This window comes from Ranitomeya variabilis, chromosome 5 (assembly GCF_051348905.1).
Source record: "Ranitomeya variabilis isolate aRanVar5 chromosome 5, aRanVar5.hap1, whole genome shotgun sequence".
NCBI lineage: Eukaryota > Metazoa > Chordata > Amphibia > Anura > Dendrobatidae > Ranitomeya > Ranitomeya variabilis.
The window spans coordinates 49680801-49699699 of record NC_135236.1 but is presented as its reverse complement, the minus strand read 5'-3'; the positions used below and the strand labels follow the sequence as shown (position 1 = coordinate 49699699).

Here is an 18899-nt window from a genome sequence, read left to right as displayed (position 1 = left end):
GACACTACAGTCAACAAAAGTGGCAGAAAGCTCCTGAACGTATGTAGAAGTTTAGGACTTCATATCCTTAATGGACGAAGCAAGGGTGACTCCTTAGGAAGGTATACACTAAACTCCCATGTAGGGAGGAGTGTAGTAGACTACGCCATTACAGATCTGAACCTGGCAGATGTCAGCGCCCTCATAGTCACCCCACAAACGCACCTGTCAGACCACAGCCAACTTCTTCTGTACATGAAATCTACAGAGAAACCATCCACTCAGAAGCCACAGCAGAGCGGCCTCTTCACCCGGCCTCCATCCTATAAATGGTCCAAAATGTCGGCACTAAAGTATAAAGAAGCTTCCAGCAGACCTGAAATACAGCGGATGCTGCACCACTTCTACAACCTCGAGTACAAGCCAAACCCAGAGGGAGTGAGCCAAGCCGCAAAGGACCTCAACAATATATTCTACGCAATGGCCAGACTGTCCGACCTTAAAAAAGTCTACTACAAGAGACCAAAAGAAACACAGGTCAATGGCTGGTTTGACAAAGAATGTAAAGCTGTACGGAAGACCCTGAGAACAGCCTCCAACAAGAAACACAGAGACCCCAACCACCTGGGTCTGAGGGAAGCCTATGACTCCATACAAAGGCAGTACAAAACCCTCCTCAGGAGGAAGAAGCAGAGTTACATCTCTACCAAGCTTAACCAACTCCAAGACGCCCTCCAGGACAACTCCTTCTGGGAACTATGGAACCACATGGGCACCAAAGACAAGAAAAACAACACCCATATCCAAAATGGCAACCTCTGGCTCCAATACTTCAGAGACCTCTATAAAGACATTCCAAAGGAAGAGCTAAGCCAAGAACAGGAAAACATAATGGCGAAACTAAAAGCAATGGAGGAAAAAATCAAAAACTTCCAAAACCCGGTGGATACACCTATAACACTACAGGAAGTAGCCGAGAGACTCTCCTCCATAAGATGTAGAAAAGCCAGTGGCCTGGACGGAATCCTACCAGAAATGCTGAAGTACAGCCCACCAGAAATACAGGCTGCAATGGTTAAACTCTTCAATATTGTGCTGAGCGCTGGCTACTTCCCTCGTACCTGGAACCAAGGCCTCATCACACCCATCCACAAGAGTGGGGACAGGTATGACCCAGCCAACTACAGAGGCATATGTGTCAGCAGCAACCTGGGAAAACTGTTCAACAGTATCCTGAACAAGAGGATCCTCACCTTCCTCACCGAGCACAACGTCCTCAGCAAGAGCCAAGCAGGGTTCATGCCGAACCACCGAACCACTGACCACATCTACACTCTGCACAGCCTCATTCAGAGACACGTCTACAATACAAAGAATGGGAAAATATACGCCTGCTTTGTGGACTTTAAAAAGGCCTTTGATTCAGTGTGGCACTCGGGCTTATTCCTGAAACTGCTGGAGAGCGGAATAGGAGGAAAGACCTACGATGTCATCAAAAGCTCCTACACCGAGAACCGCTGCAGCGTGAGTGTGAACGGCAGAAGAACGGCTTATTTCCAGCAGAGCCGCGGGGTCAGACAAGGCTGCAGCCTAAGTCCAACACTCTTCAACATTTACATCAACGAGCTGGCTACCGTCCTGGAATCCTCCTCAGCACCAGGTCTCACCCTCCACGACACGCAGGTGAAATTCCTGCTGTATGCAGATGACCTGCTGCTGCTGTCACCAACCGAGAAAGACCTCCAGGACAACCTGAAAATCCTAGAGAAATTCAGCTCCACCTGGGCCCTACCGGTCAACCTAAAGAAAACCAACACCATGGTGTTCCAGAGGAGAAAGAGAAAATCAGACCAGCACCCATCATTTGTCCTCAACAACTGCGACCTCACAGGAACGGACAAATATACCTACCTGGGCCTAGAGATTCACCGGTCAGGGAGCTTCAAACAAGCCATAGAGACCCTGAAAGACAAGGCCTGCAAAACCTTCTATGCCATCCAAAGGAAACTCTACCATCTGAAGCCACCAGTGAGGGTCTGGCTAAAAATCTTCGACTCCATCATCGCCCCAATCCTCCTGTATGGCAGCGAAGTCTGGGGTCCCCACACCTACCCAGACTGGTCAAGGTGGGATTCCAGTCCAACAGAAATATTCCACCTGGAATTCTGCAAGCACCTTCTCCAGGTCCATCGGAGCACCTCCAACAGTGCTTGTCGGGCCGAGCTGGGCAGATTCCCTCTACACCTAACAGTTCTAAAGAGGGCGCTGTCATTCCGGGCTCACCTGCATAGGAGCAATCCAAGCTCCCATCACCATAAAGCCCTGATACATGTAGGTGAAACAGAAAAACCAGAACCCTCGGAACAGCCAAGCCAAACCCAACCGGACCAGAACACCAATCACAACAACCTGACAAAAGCCGGAATCAGGAAGATGGCAGACGAAGGCCAGGAGAGGTATGTCAGTGACTGGAAGAATGATATCAACAACTCACAGAAACTGATCATGTACCGGAGCCTACAGAGAGACTACAGACTGGCCCCATATCTGGAGAAACTCCCGGACCCCAGAGATCGCAAGATCCTGAGCCGATATAGACTCAGTGCCCACAGTCTGGCCATCGAATGTGGCCGACACAGGCAGAACTACAAGCCCAGGGAGGAAAGACTGTGCCAACACTGTGATCAAGAGGCCATAGAGGACGAAACCCACTTCCTGCTACACTGCTCCAAATACTCAGCAGTGAGGGACACTCACTTCAAGAGACTCTCACATCTCTTCCCGGACTTCATCACCATGAAGGAGGAAGAGAAAACATATATCCTGCTGGGAGAAGAAGAGAGAGCAGTGGAGATAGCAGCGCGGTATGTGAGCGAATGTCATAGACTGCGAGAAAGAGAACTATGATGCCATGGACTATAGCCCCCACAATGGATCTGCCCCCATCCACCTTCCCTATGCCATGGACTATAGCCCCCACCCTGGATCTGCCCCCATCCACCTCCCCTATGCCATGGACTATAGCCCCCACAATGGATCTGCCCCCATCCACCTCCCCTACAGCTCCTACCCAACATCCCCACAGTCCCTACTCCTATTGCCTTTATACACCTGCTTTAGCAAAACTGATGTGTATTTGGTCCTGCCAATAAAGCTTCTTTGATTTGATTTGTATACAGGAGGACTGTGTGTGCCCCATATATTATATATACAGTATACAGGAGGGCTGTGTGTGCCCCATATATTATATATACAGTATACAGGAGGGCTGTGTGTGCTCCATATATTATATATACAGTATACAGGAGGGCTGTGTGTGCTCCATATATTATATATACAGTATACAGGAGGGCTGTGTGTGCCCCATATATTATATATACAGTATACAGGAGGGCTGTGTGTGCCCCATATATTATATATACAGTATACAGGAGGACTGTGTGCCCCATATATTATATATACAGTATACAGGAGGGCTGTGTGTGCCCCATATATTATATATACAGTATACGGGAGGGCTGTGTGTGCCCCATATATTATATATACAGTATACAGGAGGGCTGTGTGTGCCCCATATATTATATATACAGTATACAGGAGGACTGTGTGCCCCATATATCATATATACAGTATACAGGAGGACTGTGTGTGCCCCATATATTATATATACAGTATACAGGAGGGCTGTGTGTGCCCCATATATTATATATACAGTATACAGGAGGGCTGTTTGTGCCCCATATATTATATATACAGTATACAGGAGGGCTGTGTGTGCCCCATATATTATATATACAGTATACAGGAGGGCTGTGTGTGCCCCATATATTATATATACAGTATACAGGAGGACTGTGTGCTCCATATATTATATATACAGTATACAGGAGGGCTGTGTGTGCCCCATATATTATATATACAGTATACAGGAGGGCTGTGTGTGCCCCCATATATTATATATACAGTATACAGGAGGGCGGTGTGGGCCCCATATATTATATATACAGTATACAGGAGGGCTGTGTGTGCCCCATATATTATCTATACAGTATACAGGAGGACTGTGTGCTCCATATATTATATATACAGTATACAGGAGGGCTGTGTGTGCCCCATATATTATATATACAGTATACAGGAGGGCTGTGTGTGCCCCCATATATTATATATACAGTATACAGGAGGGCGGTGTGTGCCCCATATATTACATGTACAGTATACAGGAGGGCTGTGTGTGCCCCATATATTATCTATACAGTATACAGGAGGGCTGTGTGTGCCCCATATATTATATATACAGTATACAGGAGGGCTGTGTGTGCCCCATATATTATATATACAGTATACAGGAGGGCTGTGTGTGCCCCATATATTATATATACAGTATACAGGAGGGCGGTGTGGGCCCCATATATTATATATACAGTATACGGGAGGGCTGTGTGCCCCATATATTATATATACAGTATACAGGAGGGCTGTGTGTGCCCCATATATCATATATACAGTATACAGGAGGGCTGTGTGTGCCCCATATATTATATATACAGTATACAGGAGGGCGGTGTGGGCCCCATATATTATATATACAGTATACAGGAGGGCTGTGTGTGCCCCATATATTATATATACAGTATACAGGAGGACTGTGTGCTCCATATATTATATATACAGTATACAGGAGGGCTGTGTGTGCCCCATATATTATATATACAGTATACAGGAGGGCTGTGTGTGCCCCCATATATTATATATACAGTATACAGGAGGGCGGTGTGTGCCCCATATATTACATGTACAGTATACAGGAGGGCTGTGTGTGCCCCATATATTATCTATACAGTATACAGGAGGGCTGTGTGTGCCCCATATATTATATATACAGTATACAGGAGGGCTGTGTGTGCCCCATATATTATATATACAGTATACAGGAGGGCTGTGTGTGCCCCATATATTATATATACAGTATACAGGAGGGCGGTGTGGGCCCCATATATTATATATACAGTATACGGGAGGGCTGTGTGCCCCATATATTATATATACAGTATACAGGAGGGCTGTGTGTGCCCCATATATCATATATACAGTATACAGGAGGGCTGTGTGTGCCCCATATATTATATATACAGTATACAGGAGGGCGGTGTGGGCCCCATATATTATATATACAGTATACAGGAGGGCGGTGTGGGCCCCATATATTATATATACAGTATACGGGAGGGCTGTGTGCCCCATATATTATATATACAGTATACAGGAGGGCTGTGTGTGCCCCATATATCATATATACAGTATACAGGAGGACTGTGTGTGCTCCATATATTATATATACAGTATACAGGAGGGCTGTGTGTGCCCCATATATCATATATACAGTATACAGGAGGGCTGTGTGTGCCCCATATATTATATATACAGTATACAGGAGGACTGTGTGTGCTCCATATATTATATATACAGTATACGGGAGGGCTGTGTGTGCCCCATATATTATATATACAGTATACAGGAGGACTGTGTGTGCTCCATATATTATATATACAGTATACAGGAGGGCTGTGTGTGCCCCATATATTATATATACAGTATACAGGAGGGCTGTGTGTGCCCCATATATTATATATACAGTATACAGGAGGGCGGTGTGGGCCCCATATATTATATATACAGTATACGGGAGGGCTGTGTGCCCCATATATTATATATACAGTATACAGGAGGGCTGTGTGTGCCCCATATATCATATATACAGTATACAGGAGGGCTGTGTGTGCCCCATATATTATATATACAGTATACAGGAGGACTGTGTGTGCCCCATATATTATATATACAGTATACGGGAGGGCTGTGTGTGCTCCATATATTATATATACAGTATACGGGAGGGCTGTGTGTGCCCCATATATTATATATACAGTATACGGGAGGGCTGTGTGTGCTCCATATATTATATATACAGTATACGGGAGGGCTGTGTGTGCCCCATATATTATATATACAGTATACAGGAGGGCTGTGTGTGCCCCATATATTATATATACAGTATACGGGAGGGCTGTGTGTGCTCCATATATTATATATACAGTATACGGGAGGGCTGTGTGTGCCCCATATATTATATATACAGTATACAGGAGGACTGTGTGTGCTCCATATATTATATATACAGTATACAGGAGGGGTGTGTGCCCTATATATTATATATACAGTATACAGGAGGGCTGTGTGTGCTCCATATATTATATATACAGTATACAGGAGGGCTGTGTGTGCCCCATATATTATATATACAGTATACAGGAGGACTGTGTGCCCCATATATCATATATACAGTATACAGGAGGACTGTGTGTGCTCCATATATTATATATACAGTATACAGGAGGGCTGTGTGTGCCCCCATATATTATATATACAGTATACGGGAGGGCTGTGTGTGCCCCATATATTATATATACAGTATACAGGAGGGCTGTGTGCCCCATATATTATATATACAGTATACAGGAGGGCTGTGTGTGCTCCATATATTATATATACAGTATACAGGAGGACTGTGTGCCCCATATATCATATATACAGTATACAGGAGGGCTGTGTGTGCCCCATATATTATATATACAGTATACAGGAGGACTGTGTGCCCCATATATCATATATACAGTATACAGGAGGACTGTGTGTGCTCCATATATTATATATACAGTATACAGGAGGGCTGTGTGTGCCCCCATATATTATATATACAGTATACGGGAGGGCTGTGTGTGCCCCATATATTATATATACAGTATACAGGAGGGCTGTGTGCCCCATATATTATATATACAGTATACAGGAGGACTGTGTGCCCCATATATCATATATACAGTATACAGGAGGACTGTGTGTGCTCCATATATTATATATACAGTATACAGGAGGGCTGTGTGTGCCCCCATATATTATATATACAGTATACGGGAGGGCTGTGTGTGCCCCATATATTATATATACAGTATACAGGAGGGCTGTGTGCCCCATATATTATATATATAGTATACAGGAGGGCAGTGTGTGCCCCATATATCATATATACAGTATACAGGAGGACTGTGTGTGCCCCATATATCATATATACAGTATACAGGAGGACTGTGTGTGCTCCATATATTATATATACAGTATACAGGAGGGCTGTGTGTGCCCCCATATATTATATATACAGTATACGGGAGGGCTGTGTGTGCCCCATATATTATATATACAGTATACAGGAGGGCTGTGTGCTCCATATATTATATATACAGTATACAGGAGGGCTGTGTGCCCCATATATTATATATACAGTATACAGGAGGACTGTGTGTGCCCCATATATTATATATACAGTATACGGGAGGGCTGTGTGTGCCCCATATATTATATATACAGTATACAGGAGGGCTGTGTGTGCCCCATATATTATATATACAGTGTACGGGAGGGCTGTGTGTGCCCCATATATTATATATACAGTATACAGGAGGGCTGTGTGTGCTCCATATATTATATATACAGTATACAGGAGGGCTGTGTGTGCCCCATATATTATATATACAGTATACAGGAGGGCTGTGTGCCCCATATATTATATATACAGTATACAGGAGGGCTGTGTGTGCCCCATATATTATATATACAGTATACAGGAGGGCTGTGTGTGCCCCATATATTATATATACAGTATACAGGAGGGCTGTGTGTGCCCCATATATTATATATACAGTATACAGGAGGACTGTGTGTGCCCCATATATTATATATACAGTATACAGGAGGGCTGTGTGTGCCCCATATATTATACATACAGTATACGGGAGGGCTGTGTGTGCCCCATATATTATATATACAGTATACAGGAGGGCTGTGTGTGCCCCATATATTATATATACAGTATACAGGAGGGCTGTGTGTGCCCCATATATTATATATACAGTATACAGGAGGGCTGTGTGTGCCCCATATATTATATATACAGTATACGGGAGGGCTGTGTGTGCTCCATATATTATATATACAGTATACAGGAGGGCTGTGTGTGCCCCATATATTATATATACAGTATACAGGAGGGCTGTGTGTGCCCCATATATTATATATACAGTATACAGGAGGGCTGTGTGTGCCCCATATATTATATATACAGTATACAGGAGGGCTGTGTGTGCCCCATATATTATATATACAGTATACAGGAGGACTGTGTGCCCCATATATTATATATACAGTATTCAGGAGGGCTGTGTGTGTTTTCCATATATTATATATACAGTATACAGGAGGACTGTGTGTGCCCCATATATTATATATACAGTATACAGGAGGGCTGTGTGCCCCATATATTATATATACAGTATACAGGAGGGCTGTGTGTGCCCCATATATTATATATACAGTATACAGGAGGACTGTGTGTGCTCCATATATTATATATACAGTATACAGGAGGGCTGTGTGTGCCCCATATATTATATATACAGTATACAGGAGGGCTGTGTGTGCCCCATATATTATATATACAGTATACAGGGCCGCGTCACGTGACGTGATCCCTCACAGAGGATGCTGTGAGAAGAATACGGCAGGTGTGGACGAGTCTATTTAGCAGAGCAGAATGGGGGAGTGTTTTCCTCGTCTCTTCCAATTTACTTACAGCTTTTTCAGCCGCTGACAAGACTTTCATTCTGTTATCACTATCGCGGTGTAAGCAGCTTAATTAATCTTCGTTTAATGCAAACGGAGAGGGATGAACTGTTGCCACCCGGTGTGTCCTTCAGTGGTAGAGTCCGAGGATGTATAAGGGTCAGTCCGTGAGGAGAACGCGCGCAGTGTGCGGTGAGACGCTGTTGAAGGAGGTCAGTGCGGCATGGAGGCTTAAGGGCTGAGGGGGCCAGTGGTGGGCTGAGGGGGGCAGTTGGGGCGCCTGTGTGTAGTTAGTGATGGTGTTACATTCTTATCCTGGGATTTCTCGCTCTGTCTCCTGCAGGATGTGTTATTACTGGAGAAATTATTTTGTGTGGATTTTATTTATGGTTTACGCCATTTATGATTTTTCCTTTTCCCCAGACATCATGGCTGCTGGGAACGCTCACATTGGGAAGCCCGCTCCAGATTTCCAGGCCACCGCGGTTGTGAATGGCGAGTTTAAGGAAATTAAGCTGGCGGACTACAGGGGTGAGCGACGTGACAGTATATGGTGCTGGTGTGTGGGGGCTCTGATTAAGGTTAAGTTCACATTTGCGTATGTGTCCGTAGCGTATCATCTGCATGCGAAAACTCATGCAAAAGCATGCTTATGCCTCTGCATCATTGTGCGCATGACACAAACCAAAATGCTGCGTGCGCATGTGTTTAAATGCGTTTCAGCATGTGTTTGCGTCTTTTATGTGCATGGTGGGGGCCGTGACATCATTATCTGGACATGCGCAGTCTAAAGTACACGTGTTCCTATAGACAGTAATGCATTTTTTGGACGTGATCGGCCGCATGTGGATGATTGTGAAAAATTTGATGCCTCAAAAAATGCAACATGTTGCGTTCACCAGACCCTGCCGCACACCTCAAAAAGACGCATGCGTACGCATCTGGAAGCGAACGCATGCAAAAAAAAAATGTCCCTGCGTACACAGTGTAAAAGATATGTACACGTTACACATGCGAATCGTACGCTGCGCACACAGACGCTAATGTGAACTTGGCCTAATATTGCCATTTCTGGGTGTTACTAATGGAGTGTACTGCGCTCCTCTCACACAATCGCCCCATTATGGAAATTGAGTTTTATCATGTTTAAAGGGGTCCTCTAGCCACGAGTGATCTAAAGCCCAAACAGGACTGTAAGACCTAAGCAGATAGGAATATGATCGCTATAGACAGATCTGCTTGCTGTGACCGTTCTGCTAAAACTGAAGTTTAAGCAAATATGGCTATAAATGTTAATGTGGCGCCCTGGGCCTCCCTTCTGGTGCACTGTGGCGCCCTGGGCCTCCCTTCTGGTGCACTGTGGCACCCTGGGCCTCCCTTCTGGTGCACTGTGGCGCCCTGGGCCTCCCCTCTGGTGTGCATGGTGACCTGGGCTTAACCCCCAATGGTTGCCTTTTCTTACTCTGCAGAGTGCTCACCCCTGGGAAAACCGCGCTGTCTGTCACCAGTGAGGGAGGTAGGGACCAGCATAACCAGTAGGTGGTCAGTGCACAAAGCCTCTGGGCCCCACCCACAATGCACCAAGGCTTTCTGAGTTCATACTCAGTCTGGGCTGCCAGACTCCCATTAATGGTTTTATCTTTGTTGGGTGATGGAGCCTTAGACAATGGTGGTCTGATGGGTGACCCCTCTCACTTTCCATTATGGACATTGAGTGACTTGCTCAGGCCCATTATGTTGAACCTTTTCAGCACCGCTGGGCAGAACACATGCCGGAGGGATCTGTATTTCAGGACCGGCTGTAGTGTGGCCCCTTGGTGGACCTTGAGGGTTATGGTGTTGGTTGGGTGTCCTGTTTGTTGTACATATTAGCTGCAGGTTATGTGCACCACTTATCTGGTAAAGTCTGATTTGCAAAGTTTGCATATTAGAAATGATGTTCTTAAAGGGACCATTGTCTGAGGCAGAAATATTGATTCATGATGCAGGAGAGGAGTCCAGATCAGCTGCTGACAATGGGGAATTGCTGAGTAGTGGGGGCTCCTTACCGTAATGATCACTCTCCCAGTCCCCTCTGTGCATTGAATGCAGTGTTGTAGCTGATCTGTAGTCTTTCTTTTGACAGGTAAATATGTTGTCCTGTTCTTCTACCCTCTGGACTTCACCTTCGTCTGCCCTACAGAGATCATTGCCTTCAGTGAACACGCGGAGGAATTTCGTAAGATCGGCTGCGAAGTTATCGGAGCATCTGTGGACTCGCACTTCTCACACCTGGCATGGTGAGATCCAGACTTTCTTTTTGGACAAAGGTGTAAATTAATGCTACAATCGGGACAGTAGGCTTTGCTGGAGGCGGTAACATACTAAAAGGGTAACTCCTGCCAGATACTCACAATGCCAGGTGAGTAGTGCTGGTGACGTCCCAGGACGTGTAGGACCAGCAGGTAGCTTGTGCAGCGGTCCTAGCCATTAGCGTGCCTTTCTTTGCTGGCTGGCCCTTGTTGATGTGACTTCGATTACATGCAACCTACTAACACAAGAGGAGCTGCATATAATCCTATTGCAGATTATGGACTTTGCAAAGCCTGATCTGTGCAGACATAAAAGCTATGGGGTAAGTTTAGATTTCCTAGACCATTCTGCAGCTGTTGTAAAGTGCCGACTTACTGGCATCTGCAGCACTAATTGTGATGTCTGTCCCTGGTAAGTGACTCCTACCATGGTGGTGAATGGTTAATACAAGAGCACAAAAACTCAGCAGAATAGTGCAGGGTGTGGAGGTGGTAATCATGGGCAGCATCCGCCCTTATCTGAGGGTCTCCACCCTGCACATATGATGCAGACCCTTCACATAACTGTTGTGCAGAAGGAGATGTCTTATCTGCTGCCTCCAGCTGCAGATTACGGTGTAGTTGGTGACCATCTTGTTCGTGCTGCTTTATAGCTAGTTAATATTATCTGGTCACCATTGGGTGTTGTGTCCCGACCATCATAGAAACTTGATCCTTTCACCAGACGTCCTTGTGGTTTAGTCGTGTCGCCCTTCACGTCTCATTGCTTTGGTGATTGATATAGTGGCTCTGACATACGCCCCCTGCAGATATGACGGAGAATGCATTCCTCCAGCTCGCCTCCGGTCAGCTTTATACACTTGCATTGCTCAGCTGGACTACAATGGGCTCAGGCTTAAAATAGACAATTCTGTACATTTACAGCGCTGGCTAGATGTAGTGTAATGTAGATTGTGCTGCGACAGCAGAGATTAGGGGTAACTCTGACCCCGCCAGTAAGGCTATGTGCACACGATGCGGATTTGGTGCGGATCTGCAGCGAATTTTTCTGAGCAGAAACGCTGGAGATTTAAAAGTGCTTGTCACTACTTTTGTGTGGATCTGCATAGTTTCTGCACCCTTCCATTATAGAAATGCGTAGTGGTTATAACCGCAGAAAATCCGCTGCAAATCTGCCCCTGCGGTTTCTGCCAGGCGATGCAGATTTTGTGCAGAAAATTCTGCACCCCATTCCGCAACGTGTGCATAGTCCAACACCTTCAGTGCAGCAGTCTGATGCTGTGGCATCTAAACAGTGAGGGGGCTCCCTCTACCTCATCTGTACCTTAATTTATAGGGGTTGTTGAGGACTACCTGCAAATCAGATCAGTGGGGGTCTGACACTAGGGACCCCACAGATCCGCAATGGCAAAAAGTGGACTTTCGTGACACTGCAGCTTTGCTACTGTTTACATCCATAAGAGCTGAGCTGCAGTGCCTGAGAATGGCCAGTACAGTGTAAAGCGTTGTTTTTCTAACCCCTTAGTGAGCAGGTCAAATTTTTGAAATCTGACCAGTGTCCCTTTGTTTTGTTTATTTGTTAAATTGATAGATCGATATCTCTCATACTCGAGTATAAGCAGAGATTTTCAGCCCACTTTTTTAGGCTGAAAGTGACCCTCTCGGCTTATACTCGAGTCAGTGTCAGCGTGGGGTCGGCGGGTGAGGGGGAGAGGCGGCTGTAACATACTCACCTGCTCCTGGCGCGGTCCCTGCATGTCCGGTGGTCTCCAGGCAGCTCTTCCTGTGTTCAGCGGTCACGTGGTACCGCTCATTACAGTAATGAATATGCACGCATATTCATTACTGTAATGAGCGGTACGTGACCGCTGAACACAGGAAGATGCTCCCAGAGACAATCTGACAGTGAGATGCTGCCAGGGACCACGCCTGGAGCAGGTGAGTAGATCGGGGGAGGTGAGCATTGCGCGATAGTCACCTTCCTCGTTCCACCGTTGTGCGCTGCTGTCTTCAGTCCTCTGGCTGTGACTGTTCAGGTCAGAGGGCGCGATGACGCGATTAGTGTGAGCGATGGAACGAGGAAGGTGACTATCGCAAGTGTCGGGGGCCTGAGCGAAGAGGTGAGTATGTGATTTTTTTTTTTTTTTTTTTTTTTTTTAAATTTTAATCGCAGCAACAGGAAATGGGGAAAATGTGTGGAGCATCTCATGGGGCCATTATTAACCTTTGTGCAGCATTATATGGGGTATATTTTAATATGGAGCATCTTATGGGGCCATCATGAACTGTATGGGGCTCCTGATTCAATATGGATATTCAAAAACACTACTGATGTCTCAATTAATTTTACTTTTATTGGTATCTATTTTTATTTTTGACATTTACCAGTACCTGGTGCATTTCCCACCCTAGGCTTATATCCCTCGTGTCTGCTTTACATCAGCACCATTTGGAAAATGTTCTTTTATTTTGTTAGCATTTTAGGAGGATTAAAAATGTAGCTGCAATCTTTCATTCATTTTTTATTTTTCTAGGAAATTTACAATTTTATATTTTTGAAGGACATATTAAGGTTTGTAGTGACTTTGGGGTTGCTATATATTGGAAAACCTCCAAAAGTGATACCATGTTAAAAACAGCACCCCCTGACATATCGAGGACATGTCAGGTAGTTTATTAACCCTTCAGGTGCTGTTCAGGAATTAATGCAAAGTGGCATGACAATGAAAGTGTATTTTTACCTCCTAAATGCCGCTAACTTCTGAACAGGCCGCTGTAGCCGGCAGACTCTAAGGCCGCTATTTGGCTGTAAATTGCCACAGCAAAAATCAGGACCACAAAATCATGATCTCAGGGGGCCGATGGGGATAAAGCGGAAGCCCCCACACTCTTGTAACCATTTATATGATGTAGTCACTATTAACAGCAGCATCTAAGGGGTTAAGCAGATATGGACGGTGCCGACACTGATCGTGGCAAGTTGTCAGCTATAGTGTACAGCCGACAGCTGCTGGATTGTCACCTGTATGGGGATACTATTCTTGTCTTAGGTCAGTGAAGACATTTTGGCGGTCATGAAAAGGGTTAACTAATTTTATTTGATTTTTTTTTTTTTACCCCTTAACGACCACCAATATGCCTCCTTTTAAGGACGGCAGTCACGTGATCATCGTTCACCGAATAACGGCTATCACAAGTCCAATTTCCCATCTTCAGTGTTCTGTATAAAGCTGTAGTGCCAGAAGTAAGTGCTCACACGATGTGTAAGTAGAGACCTAATCTGCAATGGATTTTTCTCCTCTCAGGACTAATATTCCCCGCAAAGATGGGGGTCTGGGCCCCATGAACATCCCTCTGCTGTCAGACCTAAAGCGCACAATCTCCAAGGACTACGGCGTTCTGAAGGAGGAAGATGGTGTCGCATACAGGTAAGGCTTTCGGTGAAATGTCTGTTACATTCTCTCCCACCTCCTGACACCTGCTATGGCTGACCACATTATTCTCTTTAGGGGTCTATTTATCATCGACAACAAGGGCATCCTCCGTCAGATTACCATCAATGATCTGCCGGTCGGTCGCTGTGTAGATGAGGTGCTGCGACTGGTGCAGGCATTTCAGTTCAACGACAAACATGGAGAAGGTGAGACACGGACCCCCGTTAGGAGTGATGTTTGTTTTTTTTTGTTTTTTTCAGTGAATGCTTATTAGTGATGAGCCACATGCTCAGATAAGGTGTTATCTGAGCATGCTCGTGTGTTAACTAAGTCTTTGGCGTGCTCCTATTTTAATCCCTGCAGCTGTGTCTCGTGGCTGTTCGACAGATGCAGGGATTGTCTAATAAACGGGAAATCCCTGCATGTGTTGCAGTTGTCAAACAGCCACGAGGACTCGACATATTATTTGTGCACGCTGAAGACACTCGGTTAGCACCCGAGCAAACTAACACCTTATCCCAGCACGTCTGCTCATCATTAACGCTTGTTAGTGTAACGGGAGGGAGCCTCATAACCTAGCGCTAATATACATGGGCTCACTACCAAAACTATGTGTTTTGTTTATTACAATAAATGAGTTGTCCGATCTTATCCGACATTAATTTACTTAAGTGTGCACCACTATAAGGCTGGAGATAATAAGGGGGAAAAGAAGTTGTTTTATTTGTCTTGTATAACTATGAAGTATCATACCCCCAAGTGAGTTGGATCACTGCTGTATACATATTCTAGAGTGTGACAGCTGTGATCCAGTCCCGGTATTGTGCCCAGGTGTAAATATATTAAATGCTATAATTTATCAATAAGTTCCTGACCAATGCCTCTTATAGCAAAAGTCCTGACCTTTTAATATCTAATTCATTAATAGTGCTGGTATGGGGTCATGTAAATTAAATGACTAAGAGAAAGGGTTATGTCTAGTGAGGAGCGAGTGTGCTCTGATATAATATTCGCGCAAGGCTGATATCATGTTTGTGTTCTCACGACTGTTAGACACAACACGTGCGGGGATTGCCTAACAGGCCGGGACTGTAGTGGATTCCAGCTGTGCAGTTATATAATATTAGACAGCAGTGATCCAATATACTCGGGTGTATGATGCTTCATAATTAGATTTTATGCACAAGCTGTATTTTACTCGCGTGCTTTAGTCTAACTTCCCCCCTTCCTTATCTATTTGGTTGCTTACCTGGGGCTCATTACTGGCTTTATTTGGTGCCACAGTTGTAGTATAAGCATCGGGCTCTGCTTCAGCTGCTGGGTTCAAAAGGGAGATGCCAAAACGTCTGATACTTTATTATTAATCGTTTCCTCACCCTTGGACAATCTCCCTGACCTGTCTCCTTCGGTCTTTCCTTTTGTAGTTTGTCCTGCTGGATGGAAACCCGGCAGCCGCACAATCAAGCCCAATGTGAAGGACAGCAAGGAATATTTCTCCAAGGAGAACTGAGCTGCCCCGACTCTTGCGAAGTGTCCCCTGTGGCTGAAGGGCTCCTCACATGCACAGACCTGTGGTCCGGACCCTGCTGCTGCCACCTCCATCCTCTGCCTGGGGGATGCCACCACTTAGTCTCGTTCTTTAAATAAAAAAAGTTACTGGTTCCTACTGGCTTGTAGTAATCTATCCTTACTGATATCGGTACCAAAATCAACCGAGGTCACATTCTGGAAAGAAACTTGTCTATGGAGGGAGGGGGTGTCATCTCTAAGACCCCCATTGATGGGCATAATTCGGGGTTTTCCTGTCCTGACACTTTATTTTCTTGCGTTCCTGACCTGAAGAATAAAGCAGTCTTGTCCCTCTTACCACAGACTGAGCAGCATTAAAATAGAAAAACCAAAACAATTCCTGAATTGTTGTTTTTTGTTCATTCTGCCTCCCACAATTTTGAGTAGAAAAGTCATGAGCCTGAAAACAAGTCTCCAGCACCATCAGCTGAGCCCAATAATGTATAGGCACTACAATGGCAGACATGCAATTTCCACTACGTGTTTATCTGGAAAAGTCCTATAGTCAATCGCTGCATCTGTAAATTCCCAAAGGGGTGTGATTTCCAATAAGGCATCACTGGGGGGGATTCTACTGTTAAGGCACATCATGAAGTCCGCAAATAAATCTGTTCCACAAAAGTCAAATAGCGTTCCTTGTCCCCAGATTCCACCGTGCGGCTAAACAGTACGGTATTTCCACTTTGGGAAAAATTGTGGGTCAAACTATGGGGCTTTTATTTCAATCATTTACCTGTGCGAAAATGAAAAATGTTGGGCTAAAACAGTATTGGTGAGAAAACGTGTAATTTATTCATTATTCACCCAATGGTATAAGTCTGTGACGCACCCATGGTGTTAATATAACTGCACCCCTAGATGAGTTCATTGAGGTGTAGTTTGTAAAATGGGGTCACTTATGGGGGGTTCTTCTGTTCTGGCACCTCAGGGGCTCTCCAGTGGGTCATGGCACCTGCAAACCATAACTGTAAAATTTGCACTATATGGCGCCTCTGCACTGTGCCTAAAGTAGTTTCTGAGTACATGTAGGGTACTCGGGAGACACTGCATAACCAGTTACTCCTCATTTTCTCCTGTTATCCTTGTGAAAATGAACAACATATTTTGGGGAAAAATATATTTAATTTTTTTTGTTTTCTTTTCTCCACTGCAGCATCCAAAATGGTCGTGTGTGTCTCCATGGCTATCTATTCCAGCAAATTTGGCACTCTAAAAGTAAATAGGCGCTCCTTCCCTTATGAGCCCTGCCGTGTGCCAAACAGTAGCTTTCCCCCACACTTCAGGTATCTTTGTTCTCGGCATAAATTACACAAAAAAATTGTATAGTCCATTTTCTCATGTTACCCTTGTGACAAGGCAAAATTTGGGGCTAAAGGAATATTTTGGTGGGAAAATTAAAATGTGGGTTTTTTTCTCACACATTGCTTCAGTTTCTGTGAAACACCTGAAGGGTTAATAAACTTCTTGCGTGTGGTTATGAGCACATTGAGGGGTGCAGTTTTTACAATGGTGTTACGTTCGGGTATTTTCTATCATATAGACCCCTCAAAGTGACTTCAAAAGTGATGTGGTCCTAAAAAAACAAACAAAACCCTTACCACTTCCTAACAAAAGGACGTTTCAAGATGATGCGGATGTGAAGTAGACATGGCAAATGTTACTTAAAAATTTTGTACAGCATGACTAGGTGGTTTATGGATGTAAAAAACTTGAAGTTTGAAAACTTTTTATTTTTGCTTGGGCTCCCGTGCAATTTTCAAATCCAGCAGAGGGAAAGCCAGCACCTGGGGGGCAATGTTTATAGCCTGAGAAGGGGTAATGCCCATGGAGCTTCCCAGGCTATTAATATCAGCTCACAGCTGTATACTTAGCCTTTACTGGCTATTAAAATGGGGGACCTCTCAAAAAATGATGTGGGGGGCCCCCTATAATTAATGACCAGCAAAGACTATGCAGACATCTGCGGGCTGATAATAATAGCCTAGGAAAGGGCCATGGATATTGAATGCCCCCCCGGCTACAAACACCAGCTCTGAACCACCTCAGAAATGGCACCTCGTTAAGATGCACCAATTCTGGCACTTACCCTTGCTCTTCCCACTTGCCCTGTAGCGGTGGCAAGTGGGGTAATAGTTTGGGGGTTAATGTCACCTTTGTATTGTAAGGTGACATCAAGCCCAGCTTGGTAATGGAGAAGTCAATAAGACGCCTATCCATTACTTATCCTATAGTTGTTGCATGTTAAAGACACAGCCAGAATAAAGTCATTTAATTAAATAAAACACAAGTTTCCCATCTTTATTGTACACCTAATTCCCCGATGCCCTAGATCTCAAGCAAAAAATAATAAACCGACACAAATACTCCCTGTTCTGACATAGTCCTTAATAATGACTGTCCCATGATGCGTCTAGCTCTGCTACATCTGCATGTCTGACATCCAGATGTAGCAGAGCTTGTAGATGACCACCGGGGAGAACTCTCCGGTGATCAGCTGACTGTGAGAACCAGCCTAGTGACTAGAGAGAACCCTGCGGTCACGTGCATGGCAGTTCTCGTAGTCAGCTGATCTCCTCGCGAGAACTGGAGTGGACGCGGACTTCCGGCAGTGTCAAGGTAAGATTATTTAAATTAGTTTGCATGCGTAGTAAGCTGCGTTTCTGCAGTTATGCATGTGAGTAATAATTAGATGCAGTTTGACCGCATCCAACGATAAGTCAATGGGAAATTTACACTGCGGGGATTGAGCATCTCCACATCGTAAATAGACATGCTGCGATCTATAAAGACGCGCCGCATGTCCGGTTACACAGGTCTGCCGCTTGTGTCTATTAATGCATAGTGGAGATGGGATTTCTTAAAATCCCCTCCACTATGCTGTAACAACTGGACGCTGCGGGTTTGACACTGCGGCTGTATGCAGCATCAAACCCGCAGTGTTTCCTGACCA

At 44.9% G+C, this 18899-nt stretch overlaps 1 protein-coding gene across 1 annotated transcript; it reads left to right on the top strand.

Moving 5' to 3' along the window:
- The first annotated feature begins 8572 nt into the window (after nucleotides 1–8572).
- Nucleotides 8573–18223, top strand: PRDX2 (peroxiredoxin 2). The gene is made up of 6 exons (XM_077261887.1): nucleotides 8573–8867; nucleotides 9079–9186; nucleotides 10781–10934; nucleotides 14252–14374; nucleotides 14456–14586; nucleotides 15805–18223. The coding sequence occupies exons 2-6, from the start codon at nucleotides 9084–9086 to the stop codon at nucleotides 15888–15890; spliced, it is 597 nt and encodes a 198-aa protein (XP_077118002.1). The 5' UTR covers nucleotides 8573–8867; nucleotides 9079–9083; the 3' UTR covers nucleotides 15891–18223.
- The last annotated feature ends 676 nt before the right edge of the window (nucleotides 18224–18899 follow it).

Bases quoted from the DNA above. Each gene is read 5' to 3' on its own strand.
- PRDX2 (XM_077261887.1), top strand. From the start codon at position 9,084: ATGGCTGCTGGGAACGCTCACATTGGGAAGCCCGCTCCAGATTTCCAG. The intron at 9,187-10,780 runs GTGAGCGACGTG...TTCTTTTGACAG, and splicing joins TAAGCTGGCGGACTACAGGG to GTAAATATGTTGTCCTGTTC. The intron at 14,587-15,804 runs GTGAGACACGGA...TTCCTTTTGTAG, and splicing joins CAACGACAAACATGGAGAAG to TTTGTCCTGCTGGATGGAAA.